General features: G+C 34.6%; 1 protein-coding gene across 1 annotated transcript; it reads left to right on the plus strand.

Annotated features, from left to right (window-relative positions):
• The first annotated feature begins 87 nt into the window (after positions 1–87).
• LOC110465589 (28S ribosomal protein S29, mitochondrial-like) lies at positions 88–22998 on the plus strand. Its single transcript, XM_021521524.1, has 13 exons — positions 88–260; positions 3029–3354; positions 5493–5594; positions 5900–6008; positions 6371–6463; positions 7042–7178; positions 8943–9017; positions 9322–9401; positions 12697–12781; positions 13108–13167; positions 15486–15578; positions 17189–17303; positions 22687–22998. Exons 1-13 carry the CDS (start codon positions 203–205, stop codon positions 22770–22772), a joined length of 1419 nt encoding a protein of 472 aa, XP_021377199.1. The 5' UTR covers positions 88–202; the 3' UTR covers positions 22773–22998.
• Positions 22999–23032: the final 34 nt, after the last annotated feature.

Consider the following 23032-nt stretch of genomic DNA (forward strand, 5'->3'; position numbering starts at 1 on the left):
TAAATATACAAATACTGCCTAATGGTACATATTTCATAATATGCATCTAGGCATTTGTTATCGAATAAACAGCGAAGGACAGGTGCTCGTATCTTTACCCATAATGCACTAACACATATGTCAGCTCTCAGTGAAGCAACGTTGGATGTAGCAGGCCACCTAATGGATAATTGAAATATCTCCATACAAGCATAAACGCAAGATGAATACCAGTGTTAAAGTAGTATTGTCCTCCTTGCTTTCTCGAAGACTTTGTACACGTAAGCAACAACTAAAGTGTAGGCGGAGAGGGGGTCAGCAAAGATGCGTGTTGAGGGGGCTGCTTCCTAAAGTTTTTGTTTTCTGGTACATATTAAACTTAAACTTAACTTGCGAGGGAATCGACTTTAAGTTAGACTCGTTTCGAATCGTGCTGGACTTGTTTTAGAGGTGTCAGGTCGTTTCGCCCTAAATCCCGTTCGCCCAGGTTGTTTCGCCCTAAAATAGGTTAGGTTCTACAAGAGTGTCAGACGATTCGCCCCAAAACCGTAACGCTTAAAGATGTCATGTCCCAATTTTGATTATTTCGACCCGAAATACATTTACGCCCCAAACATTTCACCTCAGAAAACCTCAAATTAATGGCTTTCGTGAGTGGCTTAATTGTAATCTTTTATTGTATCCCATTTTCTTCCCTGGCAATCTTTTTTGCTGATTCACTCAGGTAAAACAAATCAGGAACATATATATAAGGGGTATCCTGATACCGCCAACAGGAATAGTGTCATTAGAAGACCCGACTTGTTTCTATTGTTTTAAATGCAAATATTTCAGAAAATTAAATACAAATTTTAGAAAATCAAATACTTTTTTTAGCTAACCTGGTCCGAAGGACCATAATGAGCTTATGCCATACTGCAGCATCCGTTGTCTGTCCGTCATCTTTTCCTTTAAAATGCTACTAGTCCTAATAAGCTCACCTGGTCCGAAGGAGATGGTGTAGCCCCTCTGGGTACTGAGGGGCAGGGCCAAATAGGGGAATTTGACGTTTAAACCTTTAAAATCCTTCTTTTGACCATTTGAGGGATTTCATAGAAAATTTTTGCCTGGAGCATCCTTGGGCAAAAGAAACTGAATTTTGTGTCAACGGAGTGTGTGGCACTGCTGGGTGCTAAGGGGCGGGCCCCAAGGCCAGAATTTGAGGTTTAAACCTTTAAAATCCTTCTTCTGTACCATTGGAAGGATCTTATCCAAATTTGGCCTGGAGCATCCTTGGGCAAAGGAGACTCAATTTTGTATATACGGAGGGAGTGGCCCCTCTGGGTGCTGAGGGGCAGGGCCCAATAGGGGAATTTGAGGTTTAGATATTTAAAATCCTTCTTCTGTAGCATTGGAGGGATTTTATCCAAATTTGGCCTGGAGCATCCATGGCCAGAGGGGACTCAATTTTCTATAAACGGAGGGTGTTGTCCCTTTTGGTGCAGAGAGGAGGGTCCCTGAAGGGAATTTGAGGTTTAAACCTTTCAAATCCTTCTTCTTCTTTACAATTGGAGTTATTTTTACCATATGTGGTCTGGAGCATCCTTTGGAGAAGGGGACTAAAGGGGGCAGAGGGGCGAGGTTAATCCACCACAATTCATGGGGGCAGAAAGAAGGGGACCTAATGAGGAACAGGTTTTGCTGAGAGACCGAGCAAATATTTGGAAATATTTGCAGTATTTTATGTACCGTAATAAGAATAGTTTTCCTTGGTTTCTTTATTATCCAGGTGAGCGATACAGTCCCTCTGGGCCTCTTGTTATAATTGACCTTTGTTACACATGATATTTTACGATTTTATCATTACTTGAAGCAGCACCTTTTATTGAAAAGTTTTAAACTGTGAACTTGTCTGATAAATTGTACATCTTGTGAATGAAAATTTTAGCCAAATCAGCATATATTCTATGATTAAAAAAAGGAGACAGTTATGATACTAATGTTCTATTATGTATACAATAATTGTGTCATATTTTATGTACACCTTAATATTATAATTGTATCTTAATAATATAGAAACGGAGGGTGTTGCCCCTCTTGGTGCAGAGGGATGGGCCCAAATAGGGGAATTAGAGGTTTAAATCTTAAAATATAGTGTCTGGAAAAAATAAACTTGATTATCATAATGACTCTTAATGTGTATATAAACATATACATTGTCTGACACTTTATTAAATTTATTGATTGATTAATTTATTAAGTCATCATACACAGACGACTGTTGATATTAATAAAAAACACAAAAAAACGATGCCATGTTTTTTACAAGGTGTATAGGTAACGTGTTAAATACAGAAAATGTAGTTCCTTTGAGATTTGTTTACTTATTACCATCATATATTGATGACTAGCTATTAAATTAAACCATGAAGTTAGATGACAGAATATTTGTGTGTGCCATAGATCGATAGTGTCTATATTTTTATATGAGGTTTTCAGAGAATTCAAATGAAAATAATAATTAGAAATGAGAAATAGAACAATGTAAAAACATATATGCCATCTGAGTCTTTCCTTGTATCCTTATATATAATTAGGATATGAACTTAGTGACATTGTCCTTCGTAACAAAACAAACAGAAAAAACAGAAATAATAACAAGTAAACAATTTAACAACTTAATACACTGCTTCCTTACAGAGTGCTTTCATAGGGATTGTTTTACAAGTCTGATGGTCAAATACCAAGGTCACTTGGTGGTACGGACAATTGAAAGTTGGTTTCTGCTCAACTGGAGTTCCTGTTGGCTGAACAGACTCGCACTTCATACGCTAGCGCTGCTTCCATAAAATACCAAAAGTCTGATGGTCAATAAAGGTCAGGATCACTGTTACTGTAAATAGACAAATATTTTCGGCAGCGATCACTAAGGCATGTTTTACTATGCATAAATGGTCAATACTTTCTTCACAAAATCAGGTCCTAATTGTATGTTTTTTATCCACATTCAGATGCTATTGTGTGAATAATATATTATGATCATTATTTAAATGTTTTGGTTAAATTACAGGCCCTTTGCATCGTGTTCGACAAATTCAAAAGTCCTTTCTTGGGACATCATCTGAAGATGGTTCAGACCCAACAAATGAAGTCGCAAGGCCACCAGTACATAGACCTTCCTTTGCTGATAGTTTGAGGAAAGCAAGAGAGGATGCTGCTTCTAAAAAAGAACATTCAGCACAGGGTTCTTCGTCATCCGAGAGCTCAAGTTCTAGTGACTCATCCGAAGAGGATGATTCACTCCTTGGTAAAAGGGAACCTGCTGACCTCTTTGGTAAATCTGCAAAAAGCAGGATTACAAGTCAAGACATGTTCATGACCGAACAGTCAGATCCAGTTAGTATATATTGTCTTTAATATGGAACATTGACTGTGATGTATATTTCTTTCATCTTAATATATATTTATAAGCTCACCTGTTTGAAAGGCTTGGGACGGTTGGGGCAAGTGTACATGCATATGGTGTGGTTGATGCCATCCATTTATTATTTCTTTAACAATATCTGAAGAAAAACCAGATGATTTTATCAAATTAAAATTCATTATGCACATATATATATTGTACAAACACAGAGGATCTGGAGCAAGTGCACATTACATAGTATTATCACAAAATTAGTTTGAGGTTCTTTTAGCTGATGAACAATTACACATATTTTAAAATAATTTTATTGGAGAAATCAAAGAGAAATCAAACTAATTTTGGCCACAATTTATGTGGCAGTGACACAATATTGTTACTTGTGACTTCATATTTGTTGATATTACACGCTACATATATATATATGTGTGTATTAAATTGTTATTATGGCCCTGCATCACAGGTCTGATGCAGGTGTCGGATAGTGATCACTTGGTCTGGTTGTCTTGGTTCATCTGTCCACACTTTCGTTTACGACGATTATCTCGGGATCCAAAAGGCTGATATTTCTGAAATTTCACATGGTGATATACTGTGATATATATGTAGATGTGCAAAAGGGATTAAAAAAAATAATTCTATGGTCAAGGTCAATGTTTCTAAAAATAAGCCTTGTTGGCATAAGGTCTGTATATTGGAATCCAAAAATATAATCCCATTTAAATTTGACTAGGTGATACACTGTGAATGCAGATGTGCAGTAGCCAAAGGGATTCATGAAGTTTCTAAGGTGAAACTCAAGGTCACTTTGACTACCAATAGACTGGGGAAGGGTGGATACAGGCACAAGGGGAGGCCCTTGCTGACCTATCAGTGTTTTAGTTACACTGCATAACAGCCTCTATATATATATATGTGATCAATGTATAATATGTAAACAAAATAGTTAAAGTTATGTCAATATGAGTAATGAATTTCAGTTTTATCAAAATCTGTCTGGATTTGCTCATTTCTGTGAAAGAAATGAAATTTAAGACTACATGTATTACATTATGCACATTGCTTCAGTGTATATTATGAATTATATATCATAGAATTACAGGCTTTGTATTCAAATAAACTTATAAAAATGTTTAGTGCTACTGAAGTTAAAAGGCATACACTTAGTTAGCACACGCTTGGTGTCCGCTAGATATCTTCATTAATTTTCAACAGATTAAATTCAAACCTCATAGGAAGGTTAATTACCATAACACCTCAGACAAGTTCCATAACCACCTATATCCAACGGTAACTTACAGAGTTAGGAGCCTTTATCCACTTTCCAAATTGAGTGTCCACTGGATATCTCCATTAATTTTCAACAGATTAAATTCAAACATTCCCTCCTAAGAGGCTTTATTACTATAACAGCTCGGACAAGTTCGATACTCATAGAAAGGTAAATTACCATAATTTATTACAGCTCCGACAAGTTTGATAACCACCATTATCCTATGGTAACTGACAGAGTTAAGGCCCTTTATCCACTTTCTGAAACGGTGTCCGCTTGCATTGCTATTTCAGCTTATTTTGGACTATTCATCAATTGGCTTTTTGCAGGATAAAAGCGTTAACAGAAATTGAGTGAAAATACCCTACAACTTATGTTGGAATGTGATCAATTTTATGTCATTCTATTGTTGATGTCATAGTTCTTTGGTCATATCACGTCCTTAGATGATGACCTTAGCGGTTAATAAGACATTGAACCCTAAACAAATACAATCTGGGGTCATATCACAGGTCATCAAGATAATCAACTACTGTTTTCATGGCCAACATTGAGTATCCCATCATGATTATTGGAGTTATGTGTCCTGAATATTTCACTATAATTGATAGAGTTATTGGTTTCAATAATGCAATACTACATGCATTCCATGATGTTGTATTACACTTATTGATCTATCATGTTTAAAAAAATATTTTATTCTCTACCATTAATTACTCAAAAATATTTCATATTTCAACCATACAAACAACTGGTCATTCAATATGTGACGGGCGTATTATGTATCGCTTTTCGGTGCCCTTGTTAAAATTGTCATCAATTTATATCTTGTGTCCACAGTCAGAGCATGCTATGGATTATGAAGGAATATATTACATAGTCAGCCAGGAGGACCAAACGCGGTTTTTCCCCAGTTTTATTGATTCACATTACAGAATACAGGTAAGCAAATTTTGATGCAGTGCTGTACTGTACTTTTTTTATTTATGATATTTTGAAGAATAATGTTGTAGTCACAGCATTAATACCAGCATTGGTGTTGCCTTGTTAAGTTCAAGTGTACTTACTGTTAAAACTAAATATCACAATCTTCTTGATTTTTTTTATATCTGTTTTGTATTTTACTGTTTTTGTTAAAATCTCCAGGTTTAAGTTTTTGTGCAATAGTTGAAATTCATTGATAATTTATTCATTTTTTTGTGATTATGTTTTATACATTTATAGAAGAAATATTGTTCTTTTCACAGGCCCGTACATTTGGAGGCCTATATCTGATGATTCGGAAACCAGCCTTGGAAATAATTGACATTATTAAAAAAAGCAGCTATAACTGTCCTTTACCAAAGTTTATTGTCTGTATCCTTTTCATGATTTTTGAGAAGCAGTTGAATTGTACCAATAACCAACTAATCAAATATAGTACAACAAATTGACCATGACTGATCATGATTGCTTTGGTAAAAATAGCCTATTATACTAGTGGGGCTCAGTTTGATAACAGGAAAACAAATGTAATGCTATAAATGAAATGTGTGATCGGTCTTGTTCAATATTAGATATTTACAGAAATTGGTGATCAGGAGGAAGATTTCATTGACTTTAAACAAAGACAAGTAAAATTTTCTGAAAGCCCTTTGTTTCTTCTGTGTAAATGGAATGAGCATTTGTTAATTAGCAAATAAATAAAAAATTCTCTCATTGACCTTGACCTTTAATAGATGGAAAGAGAGGTGGTGGAAAGACATCCACAATTAGTCATGTGATGCATTATTGTGGCAAACAAAATCACATGCTGCTTAATATACCATTGGGTAAGACAGTTACTTATTATGAAATCAACCTTACAATGAAACTCAACAAAAGATGTTTAGTCACATAATAGTAAAATTTAAAAATTTAAATTTCCTGTCATAGCCTGTGTGAACCATACTGTAGACAATTGAAAAAGAATAAGGTAAGAGTAATATGTACATGGTTTGATGAAAGCATAAATTAAGATAACTGTATAATGGGAAACTTTTGCCCTTAAATCCATATTATCTTGGGCGGACAATTTTGCTTTTAATTAATATGTAATTACCAATAATCTCCTCATCCTCTGAGGGTGAAAAAGGGCGAAGTTCAATTGCGATGAAAATCGTTCATCACACTCTACTCATCCTCTGAGGGTGAAAAAGGGCGAAGTTCAATTGCGATGAAAATCATTCATCACACAGATTATAAATGATACTATACTGTAATATCACTGCCTCAAACGACACAATTCCAATCATTTTAAAAAGTTTGTAATAAAAGAATACAATGTATAATTACTGATTAAAAATGAGGTTATTAACAATAACGTGGTATATATATGTGGGAAATATATTGTAATAACATTACTCTTCAGTGAACGACTGGATACGTGCCCGCACTAACACAACTCCCTCCACCTCAAAAGCTGGCTTCACCAATATACCAGAACAAGCTCAAAAATGGATCTCCCATTTTGCTGCTCTCAATGCTCCATTGATAAAGGACATGAAGGTACAATGCAGTAACGTAAGGTAAAGGGTACCGATATGTTAGACTTACTAAAATATTACAACCCCCCCCCCCAAGGTTTGGGGAGAGAGTATACGGTATACATGTAGGAATAATAGAATCTATCACTCCTGTGTGATGTAGACAGAGATATTTCAACCAGAGGGTGAGATAATTTTTTAGGTTTAGCACCAGGCTTTTCGAGGCAATCTTTAGGAACCTTGTTAATGCAAATAACCTGTCCGTCCGTCTGTCCATGAACTTTGTAAGCACAATTCTACCTAAACTGTTTGTTGGATTTTTTTGTAACTTGGCACATTGAAAAAACATCATATGTAGATATGCATGAAGAAAGGAATTTGCGATTCATCTTCTTTTCTGGGAGTTCATTGCTTTATGACCCTTGAAACTTTAGTTTTTTCTTCAGAAACCTTGTAAATGCAAACCCTCTTAAATTCATTCACCGCTGCAGATGCATTTGAACTCTTCCAATTCAAAGGTTGGAATAGTCCATTGTGAAATTTCAGGGGTGAATGAGTTAACTGTTTATTGGATTTTCTTGTTATACGTCATACTTAGATGTGCATGAAGAATAGGATTTGGGATTCCATTTTTTTTTTGTGTAGTTATTGCTAAGAATTGTTTTATAGCTTGGTACGGTGAAAGTACATTGTGGAGATGTGCATGGAGAAAGGAATTAGCAATTTTAACAATTTTTCCTTGGGTTATGGCCCTTGAATCTTTAATTTCTGCTCCAGCAACCTTGTAACCACAACTCCTCTTTTACATACGTAGATAAAATGAAGCAAAAGGTATATATTTTGTGAGCTCGTTTACAATTACTCTAGTTACCATTGCCAATATTATGAATATTAATTTCAGTTCGATTAAAAAAAAAGTATTCCATGAAAATCACTTGTTGCAATGCATTGTACAGAATTACAGTTATTCATTACAGAGGTCAGACTCAATAACTTTATATTGCCAAGTCTAGCTATATTTACTAGTGTTACTATACTGGATTTATATAGGCCTAACTGTTAGTAACATCAAAATGAGAGTCCAAATTATGGGTCCCAAGGCCTATGAAAATAAAAACAATGATCATTGAAAGATGCATACCGTGACAGGGGAAGCAACTTTGCCAGAGAAAACAACTCCTTCTGGTTGTTTTATCTTCTTTTTAAAAGGGAGATTACTTCATTCAAAGTCTGAAAAACTACCAATGGAAGTCACAGGAACTCTTCTTCACAATTATAACTAAAACAGTGGTACCCTTTACTTTAATTGGCTATTTAGATGTTTTTTTATATCTGTTTAATTTAGTATGGTGTGAAATATGTTTCAGTGGTTACATCGCAAACATGGTCAAATATTATATATACAATTTAAATGTGAAATTTTGCAGAGATCTTTTCACCAATTCCCGAAGCCTTGTTCACAGACTGCTGCTAGTTGGTGGGAAGTGGCACATTAGTTTTGGATTTAAATGCAAACATGGCAAAATATGATAACATGCACAATAATAGCTGTAATATAGTACCATGTTTTTCAAGCAATAAGCCCACCATAAGTTGTAGTTCAGCAAAAATGCCAACAAATGCTATTTCATTGCCCTGTTAGAAGTCCACCACACTACTTTGATTCATCGATTACGTGTTGACCCGTCAGGCTAATTTGAGGATAAATATTGGATGTGAAGGAAAAGCTAAGTAATCATAATCACAAAAACTCTTGCAGGTGATTTAAAAGTTTTGTCATTTTTAGGTGACAAAGAGCATTGAATGGACAAAAAAAGAAGTAACAGAAGCAGGAAGCCCTCTCCAGTCCTTAATAGACTTTGTAAGTGTTTTGATACATTTTGAGGAAAAAGGCAACTTTATCATTGACTATTTTCATGTAGGAGAAAATTGAAAAATAAGAGGTCTAGCTTTAATAATCTCTTGGTCAATAATGGTTGTCATACTCACAAACATAAGCATGGTAAAGAAAATCGATTTGTATGTACACAAGAATCTAAAAGCTTTCCTTATGCCTTTATAACTCAACATGAAAGGGGACTTGAGGTGGAAGTTAGGCAACTCTTTAGGAAAATTTCTTTCCCCGAAAAACATGGTTACTGAATTGCAGAATATGCCTGTTGTAGGGTTTGCTCCGTCAGAAATACGCTGATGATGTGGTGGACATGTTGCTGGATGAAGTGATGACCTGTGCTACAGAAAACAAGTGAGCTGTTACACAGCTTTCTTAAGCAAACAAGTGTAATTGTGACATACACAGCTTTGGTTAGCAAACAAGTTTAATTGTGAGATACACAGCTTTGGTTAGCAAACAAGTGTAATTGTGACTTACACAGCTTTGTTAAGCAAACAATTTTAATTGTGACATATGCAGCTTCGTTTAGCAAACAACTTTAATTGTGACATACACAGCAAACAAGTGTAATTGTGACTTACACAGCTTGGTTAAGCAAACAAGTGTAATTGGGACATACACAGCTTTGTTAAGAAAACAAGTTTAATTGTGACATACACAGCTTTGTTTAGCAAACAAGCGTAGTTGTAACATACACAGCTCTGGTTAGCAAACAAGTGTAATTGTGACATACACAGCTTTGTTAAGCAAACAAGTTTAATTGTGACATATGCAGCTTTGTTAAGCAAACAAGTTTAATTGTGACCTACACAGCTTTGTTAAGCAAACAAGTGTAATTGGGACATACACAGCTTTGTTAAGCAAACAAGTGTAATTGTGACATACACAGCTTTGTTAAGCAAGCAAGTGTAATTGTGACATACACAGCTTTGTTTAGCAAACAAGCGTAATTGTGACATACACAGCTTTGTTAAGCAAACAAGTGCAATTGTGACATACACAGCTTTGTTAAGCAAACAATTTTAATTGTGACATATGCAGCTTTGTTAAGCAAACAAGTTTAATTGTGACATATGCAGCTTTGTTAAGCAAACAAGTTTAATTGTGACATATGCAGCTTTGTTAAGCAAACAAGTTTAATTGTGACCTGCACAGCTTTGTTAAGCAAACAAGTGTAATTGGGACATACACAGCTTTGTTAAGCAAACAAGTGTAATTGTGACATACACAGCTTTGTTAAGAAAACAAGTTTAATTGTGACATATGCAGCTTTGTTTAGCAAACAAGTTTAATTGTGACATACACAGCTTTGTTTAGCAAACAAGTGTAATAGTGACATGCCCAGCTTTGTTTAGCAAACAAGTGTAATTGTGACAAACACAGCTTTGGTTAGCAAACAAGTGTAATTGTGACCTACACAGCTCTGGTTAGCAAACAAGTGTAATTGTGACCTACACAGCTCTGGTTAGCAAACAAGTTTAATTGTGACCTACACAGCTTTGTTAATCAAACAAGTGTAATTGGGACATACACAGCTTTGTTAAGCAAACAAGTGTAATTGGGACATACACAGCTTTGTTAAGCAAACAAGTTTAATTGTGACATACACAGCTTTGTTAAGCAAACAAGTGCAATTGTGACATACACAGCTTTGTTAAGCAAACAAGTTTAATTGTGACCTACACAGCTTTGTTAAGCAAACAAGTGTAATTGTGACATACACAGCTTTGTTAAGCAAACAAGTGTAATTGTGACATATACAGCTTTGGTTAGCAACCAAGTGTAATTGTGACATACACAGCTTTTTAAGCAAACAAGTGTAATGTTGACATACACAGCTTTGGTTAGCAAACAAGTGTAATGGTGACATACACAGCTTTGTTTAGTAAACAAGTTTAATTGTGACATACACAGCTTTGTTTAGCAAACAAGTGTAATTGTGACAAACACAGCTTTGGTTAGCAAACAAGTGTAATTGTGACGTATGCAGCTTTGTTTAGCAAACAAGTGTAATTGTGACATACACAGCTTTGTTTAGCAAACAAGTGTAATTGTGACATACACAGCTTTGTTTAGCAAACAAGTGTAATTGTGACAAACGCAGCTTTGTTTAGCAAACAAGTTTAATTGTGACATACACAGCTTTGTTAAGCAAACAAGTTTAATTGTGACAAACGCAGCTTTGTTTAGCAAACAAGTTTAATTGTGACAAACGCAGCTTTGTTTAGCAAACAAGTTTAATTGTGACATACACAGCTTTGTTAAGCAAACAAGTTTAATTGTGACAAACGCAGCTTTGTTTAGCAAACAAGTTTAATTGTGACAAACGCAGCTTTGTTTAGCAAACAAGTTTAATTGTGACATACACAGCTTTGTTAAGCAAACAAGTTTAATTGTGACAAACGCAGCTTTGTTTAGCAAACAAGTTTAATTGTGACAAACGCAGCTTTGTTTAGCAAACAAGTTTAATTGTGACATACACAGCTTTGTTAAGCAAACAAGTTTAATTGTGACAAACGCAGCTTTGTTTAGCAGACAAGTTTAATTGTGACAAACGCAGCTTTGTTTAGCAAACAAGTTTAATTGCACATGTCACTCAATTTAATTGCATTAGCTAATCAGTTTATTTGATAAATTCTGTCATGAAAATATATTGGTGGTTCTGTTTATCACATTGATAAAATTTCTGATAACAGTTCTTTTAAAGATGTAATTTTTGACACAATTTGTATAAAGTGTCACTCTTACAGGTAATTATTTAGTTAAAATCAGCTAGCTGTTTTGAACTTTGGAGACCATGGTATATACAGTCAAACTTCGATGTTTTGAACTCTATTGGATCATCTTGAAAAATTTGAATCATCAGGTCATTGATTTACAAATATTGACCATCAAAGTAGTGATTCCAAGAGGTAAAAATCAATGTTTTCATAACAAACAGACCTTGATTATACTTCAAAACAGCGAGAAAGTCGACTCATAAAAGTTTGATTTAGGAATAGAATGCAAATAGTGTTATATAAGGAAAACAATCCAGACTTTGCTATAAGTTTGACACATTCAGAAGTTTGAATCTTCGAAGTTCGATTAAAAAAAGATGTGGGAAACTGTACTCATTCATGAGACTGAACTTGTTACAGGCAAGAGAAACGTTACATATTTGTACCCATCAGATTTATGATAATGCTCAATTCTTGATGGTTTTCTTGATAGTTAAGAAAGTTACCTCATTAACTCTTTCACCCCTGAAGACACATTTGAACTTGTCCAATTCAAAGGTTTGAACAGTTCATTGTGAAATTTCAGGGGTGAATGAGTTTACCTTAACTTTTGACAGGCAAGAGACACCATGTTATTTGTGAAAATCAGGTATTGGAATTACCAGTTACATTAGGCCGTGTTGCTGAAATCCTTGTCGATCACATTGACAATTAATGAAAATATTTTATGTATTTGAAAAATTCATAAACAAAATAACCTGATTTCAATTCCAAATGTCAGATCAGCCGAGACAATAAACAACCTATATTCATAAATGCTTACAAATAATAAAAAAAATCTCTCAAAGACATGACAAGCATAAGTAACCCATTTCGGGCACAGTTTTGACACTGTCACAGACAATTTCTTTTTATGTTTTTTTCAGGTTCAAAGTTCTTCTTGTTATTGACGGCTTGAATGGATTCTACCAACCCACTAATATGAGAGAGCCGCTGCAACCCCAGAGATTTGTAAGCATGATGTCCCATCTTTGGCACACACACAGAGACTGTAAACAAGGAATTTTTCAGTCACTTATTTGATAGCTTATCCAATTGCTAAAACTTGTAATATTTTGTCGATCACCAAATCAATTTTCAATTATGAAAAGTAAAAATTATATTCCATAAAAAGCAGTAATAATGCAAATATGATGTAAATTTCACACTTAATGTACATCACATGCATAATCATTGTACACATTCATTAAAACAAATACTATTGCTCGTATGCTTTTTAACTTGTACCATTACATTATTTCTCTATTTTATGAATTTTACTTTTTTCATTTTACCAGATCCATGCTGAGAAGCTTTGCCTGGTGGACAGTTTCAAAAGAATTCTTAATTCTGGCAATGTAAGGTCCAACTTTTGGGGAGAAAATCAATGTTAGGTACCTTGGTTAACCATCATTATAGTGATGGCAATCTTGTATTTCATGTTAGCCTTATAGGTTATGTCTGGCTGCTCGCAGTACAATAAAGAAAAGGAAATAGAAATTCAAAGGACTATGTATAGTTTGGGCGTGTTTTGGCCCCCAAATGCATCAAAATTCAAAACCTTTAAATGAACTTTCAAATGACTGTTTCTTTAATTTTGAAAACTTCCCAAATACTATCATGAAAATATTTATTCGATTTCTAATTATGGTTGCCATGGTAACAAGTTCAAATTTGCATAAATTTGAGAAATTTGTATACTCGGTTAATAGTCATATTTTGCATAGTTTTTCTCCTGGGAACTATGGAGCGCTTGAACAAACTTAATATCAAAGGATAATGTGTAGGCACCTGTAATACATCTTTAGAAGATATATAAAGTTTGTTCAAGAGTGCGCTCTATGGTGGCTAAGAGAAAAACTAGGCGAAAACCTGTAAAAATTGACTGAATATTCAAATTTCATGAGTTTATGAAAAAATTAACTGTTTACCATGACAGCCATAATTGAAAACACAAATAAATGTTTACACAATGGAACCGGGGAAGTATTCAAAATTAAAGGAACAGTCATTTGTAAGTTCTATTGAAGATTTTTTATCTTGATGGATTTTGGGGCCAAGAAAGGCCTGAACTATATATAGTTCTTTGGTTATATGTTTTGCATTTAAAGGAATGATACAGTTCTATGAATCAAATGTATAAAAATATGGAAGAATTTAATAACGATTCTGATTATTTGTTGTTCAGTATTCGATCATTCATAGCTAACTGAGGATAAATTGATACATGTGATGACAATCTTAAGTTAATTGGTATCCGAAACACCCAAAGCCACGGAATATACTTGTTTGACAGGTATTTTTGAAACATTGAATAACTGAAAATACATGAAAGATAAGAAATACAGTAGAAGTGTACACGTTCTTATAAATAGTACTGAGTCTCAAAACCATGGAGGATATGGATAGCTGCATATGTCAACATTGTGATTAGGGTATCCGTCAAGGAATATATATTTTAACATGTTATCAACCTAGAATATGCATGTGAATGAAGAATTTATAGTTTTACTTCTGTATGGAACAGTTCTTTGATGAAAATGACTCTTCCCATTATTTACCATATTGTACAGAAATAGTAATTTACAGTTTGTAAATTTATAATAAGAATAAAACCACTGCTATGAATAAGAATAAAACCACTGCTATGAAACGCATGCTTTATTTAAATACTATATAGCTGCTAATATTCACAAGGGTTATAATTTCACGAAATTAAGACACTCTTGAATATTTTGAGCTTGTCCCTATATATCGAGGCTACTAGGTAAAAACGTTGTTTTTAAAGAAGTGAAAAAAATAAAAAGTGATACAAATAGATAAATCCATTTCGTCGTGGGTCACGATGAAACCATGCAACAAAACCATGCATGCATACTATTACTCCCTTAGACATTAATAAGTAAACTTACACATACAAACTAGTGCAGAACAAAGAAATGTGTACAGTTTAAATCCCAGCAAGTGAGAAAGCCTTTTTCAGCATTTCTTTGTCCATCCACAAGCCATCTCTCATGAAATGGCTCATCCTTGATATCAAGGGGTTACGCTCACTTTTGCTTTCTGCACCCCCTGGAATATGTCATAGCAAAATTGAAGGCTCAGAGTGCAGCACCTTTTGGATGAGACTAGAAGACTAATTTGATCCTTTGATGTTCGTCAAAAGAATTTTGCAGTGGCGTAACAGTAAAACGTTCCTGCTTTGAAGTAGGGGGTCAGCGTCTCCCCTCTGTAATCTTCAAAGGACAAATATCAGCCTAGTGTTTGGTAAGGGTTTATTTACTTGACACCAATCAAATAGCTAGCTGTGTGCCTTCAATTTTGCTATGACAAATTTCAGAGGGGTTGCGCAGAGGGTGAAAGTAAGTGTAACCCCTTGCTACAGACAATTAGTCCGATTTGAACGATCAATATACAAGTCGGATTAACTCTATTGAATTTCTTCACAAAATAAAACAAAATAGCAGTATCGCTTGTTCTTTCAGAATATTGATTCAAGAATCAAGGGAATTTTTGTGTAAATATGTTTCCCCTATAAAAATCAAGTGATTTGAACCAGAAATAAGAAGATAACATTCCACTGAATCCTCTTAATGCTAGTTTAGGCTTGGTATTCTGAGCCTGGAGCTTGGCAATTTTTTTATTATTTATTTATAACCACAAAATATAATTTCAGAAAAATGTTGTGGCTGTTTGCACTGTAAATGAAGAACTCAGGAAGTTGAATGAGAGAGTCAAGTTTACACCATTTTATCTACTTGGAAAAGAAGTAAGTGACTAACTTCACAAAAACTTATTGAAAACAAGGTACACGCCAGGGGATGGAAGTGGCGGCAGTTTGGTTAGGCATTACAGAAATTAAGTGACTGAATTAAAATTGAAGTATGGTCTGATCATTGATAAGCACTCTGATTAAAATCATTTCCTACATTCAATACGTATCGCCTAACGTGCAACGTGATACATAGTGAATGTAGGATATGATTTTAATCAGATTAATTGATAAGGTTTTAGGTATACCTTACGTTGGGATATTTATTGAATTGTTGATGTTGTCAAAATTTGGCAATCTTTTCATCAAAATGGGTTGGATAAATTTTGATGCGTCAATTTTTGGCTTTCGATGACCCTGTATGCTAAATTTTGATGCCTAAAGTTATTAAGTTGCTCCATATCATTCAATTGTATTAAGGTAGTAGTTGGTTAAAGGACAGGATTGATCATCTCTTCCCGAGTCTAGTCTTTGTTTTCACTGAAAACCTTATTAGTATAGTACAAGTTGATATCATATTCCATAAATTTACAACCTTTTGTATTACCTGTCACCTGACTGTACAGAACAAATGTTTCTAAGATCACTTACAGCTGTATTCCCCCTTTAGCAATGTGACGTACCTATATATATGCCCTTAAACACAACTTATACAACAGATATAAAAAAGACACTGAAAAGTTGTGACACCTTAACATGAAAACATACTTTTCTTGACATTATTTATGGAGTGTTTTTCATTTCTGCCCGAATTATATGCGATTCCAAGTTTCGCTTTTATGAAAAATATAGCAGACGGAAGTTAGTAATTGATTCATAATAAATGAGTTGGCTGATGGACAAATAAACCAAAACATCTAAAATATCCCAAAGTACGGTGATCAGAATCTTTCGAATTATTTAATAACATTAACGTAATAGTAAATCCCCATGTAATATTTTGTGCATACATATACAGCTCATCGCTGTATTATGATTTTGCCTTGATTTCTTCAATTAAAATGGATCAATACCAAAGCAATACAAAACAGATTATTATCCCCTCGCTATGAAAGTTCGAGGGGATACAGGATTCAGCCCGTATGTATGTTTGTATGTTACACTCTTTGTCAATGTGCTAACGACTTCATTTCTCAACAGAACTTCATGAAACTTTATCCAAGTGTTTGGTATGGTAATGCCTTGATAAAGTTTGTGTTTTGTGTTTCTATGTTGAAGGTCAAGGTCAATGTTACTATTTTTGGAAAACACATTGTCATCGCTCTATCGACTTCATTCCTCAACAGAATTTTATGAAACTCGATACAAGTGTTTGCCTTCAACATGTTCGTGCAGAAATATTTTTGCTGTCTCATTTTCATCAATATTCTCATTATGTTTTTGCCTTTTTATGTGAAAACACAAAAAGATATTCTTATGCAAGCAAAATACAAACTGCACAATAAAAATCTCTTATCCATCGAAGAATGCAGTCGATAGAGCAGATACTGATACATCATTGAATTTTCAATTCCTTTCCTCATACATACGTCGCACAATGTGTGATTGCACAGGGATTTGTATGTCTTGTGATGCCTTGTTAATGGTGTTTATTTGTATATTTACAGGCTTCACAGGAGCTAGAACCGTTTGTCCCAATTCAAGTTGAAAATTTCTCTGACATGGAAGTAAAGAACTGTTTAGATTTTTATTCACAAAGAAAATGGATTCAGAATTCAGCAGGTAAATGTCTGCTTCACTGATGTTTGTAGATACTTCTATAAACAATAAATAACATTTCAAAATATGTTTAATTATAGTTCAAAGGGTAGAAAAAAACCTATTTTTAAATTAATTATTTATTGAATTGATGAAAATAATTATCTGTATTATTTTTTTTTTTACATTAAATAATTATGTAGATGTATTTTAAAAAATACATGTGTTTATAACCATTATTCACGTTACCCTGGTGTTATAGCACATTGTAAGTGAAGTACCATGCTATGAAAGGTTTATCTTAAAGAATCTTGTCTGTAAAGACTTCCTTTATAGGCAGTCTATATAGGAAGGCAATGTTGGCAGAGTTGACTCTAAATGAGTGCCATTTCATGACGTGTATGTAAATTTACGAGTACTCCTAGGGATTTATGTGCACATAACTTAGTGCTATTGGGTTTGAAGATACCGCAGACTCTTGGGGCGAGCCAGTATCAGTGGTCCAACTTCAGCTCATTAAACGTGTAGGTATTGTTATTATAAGAATGCAACACAGTAAAAGTGTATCCTCTTAAATCAAAAACAAACAAACAAAGACTGACAGACTAACGAAGTGAGAGCTGCATACTGGGTTCTTGTCTAATGACAAATCAACAGTTTTTAGCTCACATGGCCCTTGCGGCGTCCGGCGTCCATCCATCAACTTTTTCTTTGAGCGACTTCTTCAGAAGAACTTGAGGGCCTAGGGTTATGATATTTGGCCAGTAGGTACCTGGTATGGAGTGCTATAAAGTTTTCTCATTAAAATGACCTTGACCTACTTTCAAGGTCACAGGGGTCAAATATGTTAAAAACTTACACAATCTTCTCAAGTTCCATAAGGCCCAGGGTCATAATATTATTCAAGTAGGTACCTGGGATGGAGTGCTATACAGTTTCCTCATTAAAATAAATGACCTTGACATACTTTCAAGGTCACAGGGGTCAAAAATGTTAAAATCTTTAACATTTTTTTTCTCAAGTTCCATAGAGCCCAGGGTCATGATATTTGGCCAGCAGGTACCTGGTATGGAGTGCTATAAAATGTCTTAATTAAAATGACCTTCACCTACTTTCAAGGTCACAGCGGTCAAATATGTCAAACACTTCAAACAACTTCTCCTGACGAACTAAAAGGCATGGAATCTTCATATTTGGCTGATGGCTTCCTGGGATGGAGCCCGTCAAAGTTTGAGAATGAAAATGACTGACCTACTTTCAATTGAGGTCACAGCGATCAAATATGTCAAACGCTTCAAACGATTTCTTCTGAAGAACTGAAATGAAAGGTATAGAGTCTTTCTATTTGGCTGGTGGCTTCCTGGGATAGAGCCTGACAAAGTTTAAGAATGAAATGACTTTGACGTACTTTCAAGGTCACAGCGGTCAAATATGTCAAACGTTTCAAACATTTTCTTCTGAAGAACTAAAAGGTATAGAGTCTTCATATTTGGCTGATGGATTCCTGGGATAGAGCCTGACTAAGTTTAAGAATGAAAATGACTTTGACCTACTCTCAAGGACACAGGGGTCAAATATGTCAAATGCTTCAAACGACTTCTTCTGAAGAACTAAAATGTGTAGAATCTTCATATTTGGCTGATGGCTTTCTGAGATAGAGCCCGACAAAGTTTGAGAATGAAAATAACCTCGACATATAAGGTCACAGGTGTCAAATATGTCAAAAACATCAAACGACTTCTTCTGAATAATCGAAAAGGCATAAAATTTTAATATTTGGCTGGTGGTTTCCTGGGATAGAGTTCACCAAAGATTGCAAATGAAAAGTCTTCAACCTACTTTAAAAGTCACACAGAGGTTAACAACATTTCGCTTTTTGGAATAGAGCTGACAAAGTTTGAGAAGGAAAATGACATTGACCTACTTCCAAGGTCACAGGGAAAAATATATCAAACAACTTCTGAAGAAAAACCAAAAAGCTTAGAATCTTATAATATTATTTGGCTGGTAGTTTAAACAGATGGAGCTGACAAAGTTTGCGAGGGAAATATTCGTAGTACAATATAATATTTAATGAGAATATTTTGCTATGACTGCTTAAATATTCAGGTGAGCGATACAGGCCCTCTGGGCCTCTCGTTCAACATTCTTTCCTATTTTTTCAATTACGAAATATTATCAACAGGTGAGCGGAGGTGGGGAAAATTAAATTAGGAATTCAATGACGGGACGGAGAAAATGACACAGTGGCTAGTGAATTTTTATCCCCCGTTTTCACTGAAACGGGGGATGTTCATTTGGGTTTGTCCGTCTGTCAGTCAGATAATATATTATGGTAGGAGACAGTATCATGACTAGACAATGTGTTGTGGTATAGGACATGTCTTGTATCATGACTAAACCATACATTAATGGTAGGAAACATGTATTGCATCATGACTAGACAATGTGTTGTGACAGGAGACATGTATTGCATCATGACTAGACGTTGTGAAGTTAAGTTTATTTACCGTTACAGGATCTATAAAATCCCACTTCACCGGACTCAAAATCATAACATCGAAATATTTAACAATAGATGAATGTGACATTACTTGGATCATTAACGTATCTCAGATCTATAATTATAAAGGAGTTTCTGGTTCTACCAATACTTTAGTTGCTTTAATACAAATTGTATTATGGTATGGGGTATATATTGTATCATGACTAGACATTGTGTTATGATAGGGGTATATATTGTATCATGACTAGACATTGTGTTGTGATAGGGGGTATATATTGTACCATGACTAGACATTGTGTTGTGATAGTGGGTATATATTGTATCATGACTAGACATTGGATTATGGTATGGGGTATATATTGTACCATGACTAGACATTTTGTTGTGATAGGGGGGATATATTGTATCATGACTAGACATTGTATTGTGATATATGGGGTATATATTGTATCATGACTGGACATTGTGTTATGATAGGGGACATGTATTTTATCATGACTAGGCATTGTGTTGTGATATAGGCGGTATATATTGTATTATGACTAGACATTGTATTGTGATAGGGGGTATATATTGTATCATGACTAGACATGGTGTTATGATGGGGACATGTATTGTATCATGACTAGACATTGCGTTGTGATAGGGGGTATATATTGTATTACGACTAGACATTGTGTTATGATAGGGGACATGTATTTTATCATGACTAGGCATTGTGTTGTGATATAGGCGGTATATATTGTATTATGACTAGACATTGTATTGTGATAGGGGGTATATTGTATCATGACTAGACATTGTGTTGTGATAGGGCGTATATATTGTATTACGACTAGACATTGTGATATGATAGCGGACATGTATTGTATCATGACTAGACATTGCGTTGTGATAGGGGGTATATATTGTATTACGACTAGACATTGTGTTATGATAGGGGACATGTATTTTATCATGACTAGGCATTGTGTTGTGATATAGGGGGTATATATTGTATTATGTCTAGACATTGTATTGTGATATGGGGTATATTGTATCATGACTAGACATTGTGTTATGATGGGGACATGTATTGTATCATGCCTAGACATTGTATTGTGATAGGGGGTATATATCGTATCATAACTAGACATTGTATTAAGGTAGGGGCCATGTATGGTATCATAACTAGACATTGTATTTATGTAGGGGACATATAGAGTATAATAACTAGACATTGTATTAAGGTAGGGGACGTGTATGGTATCATAACGAGACATTGTATTTAGGTAGGGGACATGTATGGTATCATAACTAGACATTGTATTTATGTAGGGGACATATAGAGTATAATAACTAGACATTGTATTAAGGTAGGGGACGTGTATGGTATCATAACGAGACATTGTATTTAGGTAGGGGACATGTATGGTATCATAACTAGACATTGTATTTATGTAGGGGACATATAGAGTATAATAACTAGACATTGTATTAAGGTAGGGGACATGTTTGGTATCATAACTAGACATTGTATTAAGGTAGGCGACATGTATGGTATCATAACTAGACATTGTATTTATGTAGGGGACATATAGAGTATAATAACTAGACATTGTATTAAGGTAGGGGACATGTTTGGTATCATAACTAGACATTGTATTAAGGTAGGCGACATGTATGGTATCATAACTAGACATTGTATTTAGGTAGGGGACATGTATGGTATCATAACTAGACATTATATTTAGGTAGGGGACATGTATGGTATCATAACTAGACATTGTATTAAGGCAGGGGACATGTATGGTATCATAACTAGACATTATATTTAGGTAGGGGACATGTATGGTATCATAACTAGACATTGTATTAAGGCAGGGGACATGTATGGTATCATAACTAGACATTATATTTAGGTAGGGGACATGTATGGTATCATAACTCGACATTGTATTAAGGTAGGGGACATGTATGGTTTCATGACTAGACATTGTATTAAGGTAGGGGACATGTGTGGTATCATGACTAGACATTGTATTGTGATATTGGGGGAATATATTGTATCATGACTAGACATTGTGTTGTGATAGGTGGTATATATTGTACCATGACTAGACATTGTGTTGTGATAGGGGGTATATATTGTATCATGACTAGACATGGTGTTATGATGGGGACATGTATTGTATCATGCCTAGACATTGTATTGTGATATAGGGGGTATATATTGTATCATGACTGGACATTGTGTTATGATAGGGGACATGTATTGTATCATGACTAGGCATTGTGTTGTGATATAGGGGGTATATATTGTATTATGACTAGACATTGTATTGTGATATGGGGTATATTGTATCATGACTAGACATTGTGTTATGATAGGGGACATGTATTGTATCATGACTAGACATCGTGTTGTGATAGGGGGTATATATTGTATTACGACTAGACATTGTGGTATGATAGGGGACATGTATTGTATCATGACTAGGCATTGTGTTGTGATATAGGGGGTATATATTGTATCATGACTGGACATTGTGTTATGATAGGGGACATGTATTGTATCATGACTAGGCATTGTGTTGTGATATAGGGGGTATATATTGTATTACGACTAGACATTGTGTTATGATAGGTGACATGTATTGTATCATGACTAGACATTGGATTGTGATAGGGGGCTTTTATCGTATCATAACTAGACATTGTATTAAGGTAGGGGACATGTATGGTATCATTACTAGACGATGTGTTATGATAGGGGGTATATTTTGTATAATGATGGGACATTTTGTCCTGGTAGAAGGCATACATTACTAAGCAATGCCTCAAGTACTTGTTTACATGATCAATGCTTAAGGTACTATATATATGGTGTTTTGATTCTCCATTACAATTTTGTCTTTGTAGCATTAACAGATGAAGGACGAAAACAGATCAAGTTCCTGACCAGTAACAACCCATATGCTGTTTGGAAAGTAGCTGGAGCATACTGAAGCATGGACCTATCAGAACAGAACTAAAGACAATTTTTCAATATTCACTGTTTTCAAATGAAAACATGAATGTATGCGATGAAAACAGACTTGGAAGAAAGCAGAAGTGATTCATACATTTGAACTAGTTTACTCTCAACAGAAGAGAAAGTGTATGAATTTAGTACCTGTTTTTTGTTTGTTTTTACTTTGTGGTTGGAGTAATAAATATATCATAATTAAAAAATGATGTCCGTGTCATCAAGATTTTGTTTCAACAT

The sequence above is a fragment of the Mizuhopecten yessoensis genome, unplaced genomic scaffold (genome assembly GCF_002113885.1).
Source record: "Mizuhopecten yessoensis strain PY_sf001 unplaced genomic scaffold, ASM211388v2 scaffold11091, whole genome shotgun sequence".
NCBI classification, from domain to species: Eukaryota; Metazoa; Mollusca; class Bivalvia; order Pectinida; family Pectinidae; genus Mizuhopecten; species Mizuhopecten yessoensis.

Excerpts from the sequence above, each read along its gene's own strand:
- LOC110465589 (XM_021521524.1), top strand. The coding sequence starts at position 203 with ATGAATACCAGTGTTAAAGTAGTATTGTCCTCCTTGCTTTCTCGAAGA. Across the intron at positions 6,009-6,370 it reads TTTACCAAAGTTTATTGTCT|ATGGAAAGAGAGGTGGTGGA; the intron begins GTATCCTTTTCA and ends GACCTTTAATAG. Across the intron at positions 9,402-12,696 it reads ACCTGTGCTACAGAAAACAA|GTTCAAAGTTCTTCTTGTTA; the intron begins GTGAGCTGTTAC and ends TGTTTTTTTCAG.